Genomic DNA, 12,072 nt, shown 5'->3' on the forward strand with positions numbered 1-12,072 from the left:
CGTTGACGTCATTGCTTTTGTCCGCTAGGATGCTATAGTAGTTGCTACTGCCGGGATTCGTTGTGGTAGTGTCTTCGTTTGGCTTAACTTGCTCGTTATTCGTGGTTGGCTTTTGCTTTTTTTTACCAGTGATGGTAATATATCTTTCCATCCCGGTTTGTATTTTTTTGTTCGGTGGCGGTGCCTCTTGATCATTGTCACTTATATTTTCCTCGGATGAGGTTTCCATGTCGTCATTCTCATTGTTGGTCATTGGTAAAGATGAGTTGACCTGTTTTTTGCTTTTCTTGCGTTTAGTTGTAAAGGTTTTATTACTTGTTATAGTAAGCATTTTAATGTCTACTGGAAATTTCACAAATTCACTGGAGGTGGCACATGTTGGTTGCACAGGTGAATTTTGATTGTCTTGCACTTTGTTTTGAGATCGTTTTACGCGTACTATTGAACGACGCGTGTAGAGTTTTTGTTGTTTGTTCACTAATGGGTTCACTTGCACTTTACTAACGGTTTTTTTGATTACTTTCATTAATTTGCACTAGTATGGAAAAGTAGAAAAATACGTCCGAACACTATGAGTGTTGGAAAGCGACTCTGATATAAATTTGTAGTTTGTAATTTGAGAGCAAATTTCGCCATTTAGCTTTAGAATTTATTAAAGATGCCTAATGCCAGATAAAAGCAGCAGAATCACTCTCAAGACCATTCGACATCAACAACGGTCTACGACAAGGGGATATTCTACCATGTGTCCTCTTTAACCTGGCTCTGGAGAAATTGATCCGTGATACCGAGGTAAATGCAAGAGGTACGATCCTCTTTAAGTCCATCCAACTACTGGCCTATGCTGACGATATCGACATCATGGGAAGAGCCACCAGAGATGTATAAACTGCCTCCATCCAGATCAAGCAGGCGGCGATTGACGCGAGATCTTGGGCTGCATACCAATGAAGGCAAAACAAAATATATGGTGGCCACGTCAGCACCTAAAACCAACCAATAACATCAAATCGCACTGCTCAAACGGCAAGAATAAAGATAGGAGAATACAACTTTGAGACCGTTGACAATTTCTCCTATCTAAGGTCGAAAATCACAACCGATAACAGCTACGATGAGGAAATCCGCGCATAGTTTTTGCCAGCTAGCAGAGCCTATTTCAGATTACAAAAACTGTTCCGCTCAAAACGTCTCACCATAGAGTCAAAGCTCTTACTGTACAAGACTATGATCTTGACAGTCCTTATTTATTCCTCGGAAACTTGGGTTCATAGCAAGAAGAATTGCGAACTCTTGGCCGCGTTCGAGAGAAAAATCCTCCGAAGAATGTTTGACCCCCTACATGAGGATGGACGATTCCGTAGTCTACATAACGACGAAATCTATGAGCGATACCATGACCGTCAGGTTGTGGATAAAATCCGGGTCAATAGGTTATGGTGGGCGGGTCATTTAATCCGTCTGGATGAGGATGATCCAACCCGGAAACTCTATAAGGGCAATATTTATGGTAGAAAAAGAAGGCGAGGCAGACCCTGCCTAGGATGGCGTGGGTCAGGACGTCAGACAGCTTTTAGCGATATCGAATTGGTGGACCTCGACGCAAAACCGGGATGTCTGGAGTTCCTTATTAAGGCAGGCCTAGACCGGATACCGGTTGTTGCGCCGTTGATGGTGATGATGAGCATAGCGGAAAAGGATCTACAAAGTATGCAAAGGTGAACGGAAAGCCTATGCTGACATGGCGCGATTATTTTTGCGTCTTGCTGGGTGAACTGTTTCCGAGATACGATCCTTCGATCTCTCCTAACGGGCCATTTCATCTCATGTCCAATGTCTGCATGATTGTTGTTAACAGAAGAGCTATTTCCCTGCATTTTGGAAGACTGCCAAGGTTATTATGGCCTTGGGTCCTGGAGAAAATTATGGTCCAACGACTGGGGGTAAAAACATTCCATCTGGTGTCGGACAAGCAGAACGGCTGGGAGACATGATCCTTTAATGTATATGGAAAATTTGGTTGCCCGTCGTGAAAGCAAATTGGTCCTTGGAATCTTTTCAAATTTCAAAAGCTTATTTGACTACTTAAGTTGATCATCTATGTTGTCAAAACGTCGTGAATGTGGCTAACAGGGATTAACTTTGTGGAAGAGCTACTTCCATGATAGGAAAGCAGTCGTCCAAGGTGTCATTAAGCGTGGGTAGATTAATGTGGAGCGCGCCTGCCCCAGAGTCTATTTATATAGAACCTGATAATGAATGAGCGATTGGGGGAGGTTAGTTCGGTGATTAAATTCCATGCTTACGCGGATGAGCTCCTCATTCTTGTTGAGGGGAACAGCAGGATACGTACCGTTAATGCGTGGTCTCTCAAAGTCGGTGTCTCATCGCCCAAAGGCAACTTATGTCCTCCGCCACTTATCGAGCTGAACTAAGCGAATTTGAAATACCGGAAGACAGTGACATACTTAGGAATCACAATCACTGAACGTTAGTACCTGCGCTTGCACGGGATCGGGCTCAGGGCGCGTTTAGCTAAATTGGTGTGTATGTTCTGGCGTGGAATGATGTGTAAATGAGGTATAAGCAGGAGAGCTGGTAGATTCATATGTGTAGGCGTCTTGCATGTTCTACGTACGGGCCCTCTCTTTTGTATGACTTTGCGATAACAGTGCAGGGCGGGAAACTACTCTATGCATGTCAGCGAGTGGAAATGCTAGCGTGTCTTCCTGTATGTCACACGGTTACGACCGATGCCACGCAGGTATTGCTGGGTGTTCGTCCCATTGATCTGGAGTTAAGCCGGCGTGCCATGACCTACACAATCAGAAGGGGCGTACCTTTGCTGCAAACCGATTTAACTAGTAGTAACGAAGTGAAAATGAGAATTCTATTCCTAAGTGGCAGATTTGATGGAACAAATGTGGTGTCTGCTAGAGGAAATTCAATCGTGAACTTCGGGCTCGGAATGGACTTCCTATTGACAAGGTATGTTAGCTCGAAGGAGTTTCTCCTTGTACGGAACCTTGCCTCCAGTCAGGGTTGTGTTCCGTATGTTGAAAAACGAGAAGACTGGTATCATATCTTCTGTATCTGTCCCGCGTACTGTGACATACACAATCTGGAGGACGGCATTCATGTAGTAAGGGGGAACCCTTCTTAGGCAGTACCTTGCTAGCAGTGATACGCTTCGATCCGCTAATGGATACGCTCGTAATGCCTTCCATCGACGGAGAGCGTCAATCCACACTACTTCCTCTGCAGTATGATAGGGAAAGGGCCATAATGGCCGCGATGGACAGCTACCAGTTCCGTGTGTTTTGTATTTGTGTGACTGGCGGAAAGGCTTCTTTGTGGTTCTTCATACCAAGATGATTCCAGTCAACCCGTTGGGGAAAGCCCTACTCACATATTCGAGCAAGCCGATCATATTCAGATAAGGATACTAAGCCTTCACTCAATATAAATCAGTACGTGGTGCTACTCACGACGTTACTCTGACTGTGGTCTCTAAAACAACATGCGTCCGAAGAGGACCGTGGGATTACACATAGTATAGCCATAAGCTCTGTCAGTCAAATAAATCTTTATTTCTCACGAAGTAATAAACCAAGTCAATAGAAAAGTACACTATTAGAAAAAGGGGGACAAAGAGCTTTCAAATGAAGAAAATTGATTTAAAATGGCCGCCGCTAGTAGTTGTACAGTCCCGAAGTTTGTGAGGGCATGCATCAATCGCTTCCTACATGGTATGAAGCGGCATTTCTCGATCTGCACGCACGATGCTGGCCTTCAAACTCTCCGAATCGGTGTAAATTCGATCGCAGGCAGTCTCCTCTAACTTAGCCCAAAGGCTGTGGTCCAGAGGATTCAAATCTGGGCTGCCTGCGGTTATGAAGTCAGGAAGATGCGCCGCTAACCATTGTTGAATTATCTTGCCTTTATGAGCGGGGACCGAGTCCTGCTGGAAGCACAACGGCTTTCCAGGGAATAGAGATTCACTCAATGGCTCGACTACATCCTCTAACATATTTTCGTACTCGCTCGCATTGGTTTTGAAAACGGCCTCGCATGACAGAAGTCGGACGACGTTGAACTCGCGGAGCATTTTCTTTGGCTTCATGACAATTGTGAGCACATACTGAATTTTTCCTCGATGATAAACATTTTTTCATCAGAAAATAGAATTATGCGATATTTTTTACCGGGAAAACGTTGCAGAAGAGCAGCACACGGAGTTTGCCGCATTTGGCGTTAACATATGACTAACGCACCGCCGGTACGCACCGAGACCAAGATCGTCTCGTAAAATACGACTCCTACTTAGGGCAGCTTTATAACAACCTATGAATCTTTTTCGGCGTATTCCCACATTGGTGTAAGGCAATAATCGCGATTCTTTTTTCATAGTTACCAAACTTCATTGAATTGTCGTTCACGAGCTACTGCCCTTCGGAACCTGAAAGTCTGACGGAAGTGGGATATGGTTAGGTACTCTCCGTGCGCAGTGTTACCAGTTTTGGTGGCCAAACATTTCTCTCTAAACGCATCGACTGACAGAACATATGGCTACACTATATACTTGCGCTGCAGGTACTCACGTTAAACCCCCAGAAGGTTCATGTCCAACAGCCTTAAGCCTTAGAAGGATATCACACTGCAATGGATTAAAAATCTGTGGCTAGTGCCTATGCTTTACTGAAAAAAAACTGACCAAGGAAAAATTTGAGTCTTTCCTTACAAGAAAATTAATTTTTCAATTTGTAATTTTTGGAGCAGAAAAAAGTAGCTCAGGTTTCAATGATCAAATTTTCAACGTCTCAATGATGAAAATATAATAATATTGCACTCCCATATAAGTGAATCTTACCATTGAACGATATTGTTGATTAGTGAGCTTAGCACTTTCGTTTCAAATTAGTACATATTATTTCTATAAACACTCTAATTAAATGTACACAATGGTGTGAACACACATGTTCAGTGTAAAGAAAGGAACCCTATTCAGAGATAACCGCACAAATAATAAAGATCGCAAACAAAACTTCCGTATTAGCGGTCTTATATCGTTTATTCTACTCTAATTGAATAATATTCAATGAAGTGTTGTAAAAGTTTTGTTGATCCATGACAATAAAGCATACAATCAGCTCCATATTGTGCAAATGTAACTGCACACAAATTTTCCACTACCACTTTTTGATGCTATAGGAAATTGGAAAATGTCTTATCAAGTGTTACTCAACTACGTTCAGCTTTCGAAAACTCAAATTTGATCATATGAACTAAGATCGCATCCTAACCCTTGAAACCTTTCACATAATTCTCTAAGGCCCCGGTTACAGCCTTCTAGAAAAATAATCATCAAAAACCAGAGTGTTAAATGTGAGTATCTGTCGGGTGGATAAAATCTCCTGGGCCCCTTCAGACACGAATCGATTTAGAGACCACAATCAGACCCGTGACTAGCACAGCGGTACTGGTGTCTACTGAATGCAGACTCGACATTCATACCAGCGGATACCAAGTCTATCTAACACCTTTGGCGCAACTAAGAAACGGCCCCCCAGTGCTACAGTGCAACAACACACTTTAACCGCCGCTCTACTCCCATAAGGAGACCAACTACAAATAACCGAGCTAAGAGAACATCCACCAGCAATTTTCCTGGAGCAAATGCTCTCAGATGGCCATCTCGGATCCTATGATATCAGATAACCTCCGGTGAGGCTTCGTGGCACGAGTCACTTCAGATGAGTCCCATAGCAGACTCGGGTCAGATCGGGATGGCACCCTAATTTAACTAAGTATGCCTTGTAAAATATAAATCAAAATATGTACATACAATGTGCAACCAAAAAAACTTTAAAACATATCACAAGTAGTCTAATAAACCTAATTTAATTTTTCCCAGACAGAAAAATCTATTTCCTTGAACGGCTCATTTCCATTTCATGTTTTATACCCCAACATTCCACTGATAAAATTGTTAGTCACATACGTCAGGCAAATTTTTCTGACGGCTTTTCTAAACAGTTAAACTGACAAAAGAGTGCGCGTGACAGAAAATTCCATTTTGGTCTTGTTTCAAAATTCTTTTCAATTTCCTGACGAGGCTAAAATTAGAGCATAATCTGCTCCTAAATTATGTTCAACCTCTCATCGGCCATCGCTCTTTGGCTTGAAATACACAGCTCCAAAGAAGTTTCTCCCTTCCATAGGTTTAGCTTACTTTGACAATTACAAGGCCCTACACTTCTCCCGGAAACCAATAATGAATGATTCCTATATACGATACTTGATGAGCTTTGGGATCGCTCTCAAGCAGGGCTTTAAACTGTTCTGAGCTGACATTTGCTAATCCTGCAACTTACTCCAATTCTCCTCCCTTTGTATCAAATTCGTTAGCTTCGGTGCTAATGGCCCACAACGATGGAGAATGCTGAAAGATTTCATGGCCAATGATCATCACCATTCTTCAAATGTAGAATGTTAGAAAATTTGCCGAATCCCTCCCAACTGAATCGCTAGTGCTTTGAATAAAGAGCGTTATCACCGCCACTTGCAATGGACAGGGCAAGTAAAATCACAAATCACAGAATGAACTGATGAGTTAAACCTGCGATACCACTACGATTGGCATGAATTTTCCGAAGAGGAGATTCGACGAGCCATAAACAGCTCGAAAAACTGGAGGAATTCTATCCTGGATCGGATGCAACATTTCTGGTTTAAAAAATTTACCAGTATACACAGTCGACTGGCACAGGATAATCAAGGTCATTAGTCGGCCGAAGGAATTTACACCCTTCCTCACTGCGAGAATTGCCCACCTTGTCCCTAAAAAGGATGCGGTGCAGGACCGCGCAGACACAAAACCGATTACTTGTTTACCAACCCTCTACACATTCATAACGCCCATCATTAGTGGAAGGGTTCGAGGACCAGAAGGACTGCTGAATCGGTTCAAGGGGTTGCAAAGAGGAACTCATTATCGACTCGATAGTTGTAGGACAAACAACTAGAGGTCAAACAAACCTCTTTAGTTACTATATTGATTATGCCAAGGCTTTCGACAGCGTCCCGCATGCCTGTCAAATTGATGTCCTACATCTGTATCACATTGATCCGAAATTAATAAAGTTTTTGGCGGGAGTCATGGAAGGGTGACACACCACCTTACCAGTGGCTTCATCTGAGGGTACTAACACCTCAAAGCGCAGCCGTATACGGAACGGCATCTACCATCGGGATTCGTTTCCCCTTTGGTTTTACATGACACTGAACCCCCTTTCATGGCTGATGAATGATGGTAGAGGGAATGGTTTTGCAATCAAATATAGCCTACGACTAAGTGTGAGCTGACGCACTTGATGTACTAAAATGACATCAAGCTGTATGCTGGTACTGATGACCATCTTAGAAGTCTGTTGCGAATAGTGGATATGTTAAGCCGTGATATTCAGATGGAATTTGGATTAGACAAGTGTCATCACGAGTCGCATAGCATTAAAACTATAACTGAGAGGAACCCATACTCGGGTAGGTGATCTGAAGGATATTTTGCTGTCCGAATTGCTGTGACGTGTAAGACTGGTACCGAAATCGTCTCTTTCGGGGAAGAATAAAATAAGTGGGCTGAACATATTCGCTATCACTTCACTGGCATATGCATTCGGAATATTGCCCTGGACGAAGACCGATCTAGAAAACTTTCGGGGCGAATACCAACTACTATGTCCAAATTCTGAGTGCATCACCCCAATTCTGCCGTAGAGCGGATGAACCTGCCTCGTGACATCGAAGGTAGGGACGTGGTGAACGAGGCGGCACATCACCGCGCACTTATTTTTATAGCAGCTGTTTGCAAGGCAGTCTGCAGGCTGGCTCCACTTAACTTGAAGGATCGATCTTCCAATTGTCTGAGTGGGATGAAAGTAGACCAAACTTTTCAGCCCACCTGGTATGTTACTGGCGAAAAACCGCACACGCTTGGACATTTTTTTAAAAATGCCCAACGTACCAAGGATGATCCATCTTTCACAGGAATGGACGAAAACCGTCATCTGTTTTATCCCTAAAAAGATAATAAACTTCCACGCGGGAATAAAATGGAAGCTAAATGAGGAGACAAATAGCCGCCGAAATATGAATATTTGCAAAGAATAAAAAGTTTTTAGTAAAGCAGAGGAAAAATTTCGGCTTCGCCCAAAATATTGTTGACTACAGAAAAAAAATAATATCAGATGTCAGGTTACCGACAGAATTTCCTTGTCCTATTTAGGTCTTAGTTGAAACCTCAAAAAACTTTACAACACACACATTAGAGCCGTAAGTCTGACTGAATTAGGGCAATAAACTGGTTCCTTATTTATTAGATCTACAAATCAGGTCCGCCGAACTAAACAATTAGTGGCATATAAGGATAATGTTAACATCTCACAATCTTTCTAATGCGGAAGGAGATCTTCACCCTAATTGACAAAATTCACCGAAAAAAACAACAAAATTTAAACGAACAACAGAAAATAATGCTTCCACCACAAAACAGGTTAAAAACCAATCACATTTTAAGAAAAACCAAATTTTGAGAAATTGTTGAACCCTTTTTGAAGCAATTACACATACCAAGCTATCCTCAACAAAAGTTCTGTAACATACTCGGTGACTATCAGGTATCCAATTTCACTGGGCAATCGGAACTCTTGTGTTATAGGTTATCGATGACCAACAAAAGTAAATCTCTAGAATACACAGAAGGACATATGGAGAAGGCAGCAAAAGACAAATCTCAAAACGAACTGGGTATATTCAGCTGACGAAAATAGCACTTCAACGAACGGATTTACAAACTGCAGAGAGTGGTCCAAGAATTGACATCATAGAAGAGAAGACACTCTCAACGCCAAAACCTGAAATATGGTGCATTACCTCGGCAGTGACATCGAAGTAGGTTTGCATCAGCATTCCAAGAGTATTAATTAGGATTGGACCAACTGAGTAGTATCTATCCCAAAACAACATTTGCCTTAGTTGAAACTTTAACGACACGAAATTTAAACACTTCTTTAACTGTTACAGAACTGTCACCATAATATATTCTCTCAATTCTCAACCTTATGTCCTACATTCCTATGTTACTTAAGATCAGATATGTTAGCGTTACAGTTTTTTACGTTTATTCGGGTCGGCGGACGTGACTCGACTTCTTGTTGTTGGCAAACAACTGTCATCCCTGACATTTTATTCGCTCCAGTCTCATATCCGCCCGTCAACTGTTTCTGCGGCCATTGAATACAGCGGTGGAAGCGAATTCCTGTTGGTGCCTCCGATGTAAAAACCAAGCAAGGTTGCAAACCTGGCGGTTTCAAAGAATATAATTCCTTCCTAGCTCTCCGGGGAAGAGGCACGAGACAGCTTCTGATGAGATCATCTGTGCCCTGCGATCCAAACCGATCAGTCATATTTTTTTTTTAAATATTGAGTAGTCGCCCAAGAAACGATCCATGCACTACACCGAAGGAGTAAGTTTCTCCTCAAATTAGTGTCAACTGTTGCTCAATTAAGAAATATATGTATAGTTTGCCGATGTTACGATGAAACTGAAAACTTCTCCTATTGATCAATTAGCCCCCCCCCCTTTTCTTCAATTGCTTGTTTCAAACGCATTAATTCCTAGCAGCAAGCATTAGAATCAATAGTTTGGCCAGGTGGCAGCAGGTCGTAATGGATGATGCTCCTCCAATTCCAGCAAACGCACAGCGCTGCCCATCCTCGACTTACTACTGCTTTTGGAACTTTTTTTCAACCTCTTTCACAAAACATTGTCGAGGGTGACACATTTTTCACCACCAGTTACCGTTCGCTATAAAAGTGGCTTGTTTTCATTCCATTGCAATATCGAAATTCGGTGCATTCAACTTGGTTCAGTTAGTTCATGAAGCACTTAAACATGAGATTCTTTTTTTAGCCAACTCGTTCCAAATGACTTAAAATTGTTTTGTGACCGACCTAAAGTTCCTTAGCGATGACGTGACTAGCTACGTGCCGGTGTTAATAAACACCATAATAGGCAGATCAGCGAAAAGTGTATCTTTCACATTCAAATTTTGGGAACGAATCATATCCTTTCAATAATTTTCGATAAAGTACTTTCAATTTTGATGCGGAGCACCCACAATGATCAGCTAACGTCAACCAAAAAGGATAGGAATAGCCAGAAGCCATCGTTTGACGATTATAACCCTTCAGAGTCAAATAAACAGAAAAGGGCCCGATACTTTCTCCCGACCTTCCTCCATTTCGTAACTTTGAAAACATCAGAACGCATTTGCAAATTAATAAATTTTAAAGTAAATTAATAAATTTGCAAATTCCTGCGAAATTAATAAATTTTCACGAAAGCTTCTCTGAAATTCAGTGCAAATTAACAAAGCTTTTGCTTATCAGTTCTATTCTGAAGGTTCTCAATCTGTATCTGCATGATTTTCAGTCTTTCAACTTGTTTATTTGACATCTTAAAAGTAAAAGATTGTTTTTATTAACACGAAAGGCAAACACATTTTTTTATTTCGGATGCATCTGGAAGCTAAATACTTCATTCGTCGGAACTCTACAATCGATGAAGAGAATTTTTGCCCTTAAATATCGATATGTGTATTAGTCGTTACTGGGTATTTTATGCTTAACAAAAGAAATACTGGCCATCAAAATTTCCTGTTAAGGATGTGACCCATGTTTCTATGCCAAAGGTTAGAATGAAGAGAATGAATTATCCAGGGTTTAGTACAAAATAACACAGAAAATGGCAACCCCATCAAATTGTGATTATTTTTTTCCTATTTCAGCACAGTCTTGGGCCCAGAGTACGTGCCCGACAGACTGAACCTCGGTCACCTCAGCCATCACACCACCGCACCTATACCGAAAACCTCTAACCTCTAACCTCTAACATCAGAGAAAATTATTTTTGCTTGAGGATTGAGGGAGCCCTAAGTACGCATCCAGGTAATGTTGAACTTTTTTGATTTATTTAAATTTTTCGAAAAAGCAAAAAAGTTGACTGACGGTTTCGTCCAGGGCAGAGGCAACTCATCAGACGCTGCCTCACCTCTGCCCTGGGAGCAACGAAAACTTAGGTTTAACTCAAAAAAGAGGAGTCCGTGAACTACAAAAGAGGAAGTTGCTTCCCAAGTGGTTCGGTCCGTCACTAAGTGGGTGTGGACTCAGGACTCCGAGCATCCTCAACAAAATTAGCTCAAAAAAGTTGCCCTGGGCGAAACTGTCAATCACTTTTTGGAATCAGAGAAAATTTAGTATGTAGATCCTTAAAACAAAAAAGCTTAATAACAATTTTAGCATTCAAGTTTCGTCACCTGTTTCGGAGCCTCTGTTGGAAATTAGCCTTGGGTTCAAAGCAAAGCGCATAACTGTAGCACAACATTTAAAAAGTAGATTATCTGCCCAGCAATATCGCAAGTGCCACCTGATCACCGACCACTTTTTATGGAATTTCAATTAGCACCACACCTCCACAATAAAACACAAGAACCGCAAACTTCTTAAATCAAGCTCGTATGCTGCAAGCAAAACCGGTGGAACTGGTCATCAAGTCCAGTCAATGTGACTTTTTTCTATTTTTTATCTATTTTTCTAACCAAACACAGTCAAACTTAAAATATTAAAATTCGTCCGGTCAACTTGAATCTGACCGACAAAATCACTTGCAATCACAACCACGAGAAAGTGAAAGGACCAATTGTCATAGGATGCTAGTCAAAAGTAGGTGGAAAATTGCTACAAAAAAGGCCTTTTCCAAAAATGTAATACAATTTCATACCAAATACCGCCCGGTTTGATAGACTCGCCACGATTGAAAAATCACTAAGCAATCACTCCAAGAAACCTCAGCCGATCACCCTGAGATTCAAGTCTTACACATAAAACCTCATTTCGGTCGACATCGAAATTTCATATCTGGCATTTTATATTTGAACAAAAACAAGCAAAATAAAACCCAGCATTAAATTGGGAATTTAAAAATGTTAATTTGGAAGTAGAAAACAAGTTTAT

The 12,072-nt window shown here is 41.5% G+C and overlaps 1 protein-coding gene across 2 annotated transcripts in view; it reads right to left on the bottom strand.

Annotated features, from left to right (window-relative positions):
- The window catches only part of LOC119653745 (sorting nexin-27-like), an 87,694-nt gene that overhangs the window by 48,951 nt on the left and 26,671 nt on the right, over positions 1 to 12,072 (bottom strand). Inside the window, exon 1 of one of the 2 annotated variants that reach the window (XM_038058670.1) lies at positions 11,376 to 11,877. The exons of the other annotated variant lie outside the window; for it this stretch is intronic. Coding sequence (XP_037914598.1) covers positions 11,376 to 11,443 — 68 coding nt within the window. The 5' untranslated portion in view covers positions 11,444 to 11,877. Of the gene's footprint in view, positions 1 to 11,375; positions 11,878 to 12,072 lie in introns of those variants that run through there. 2 annotated transcript variants of the gene reach the window in all.

This window comes from Hermetia illucens, chromosome 4 (genome assembly GCF_905115235.1).
Source record: "Hermetia illucens chromosome 4, iHerIll2.2.curated.20191125, whole genome shotgun sequence".
NCBI lineage: Eukaryota > Metazoa > Arthropoda > Insecta > Diptera > Stratiomyidae > Hermetia > Hermetia illucens.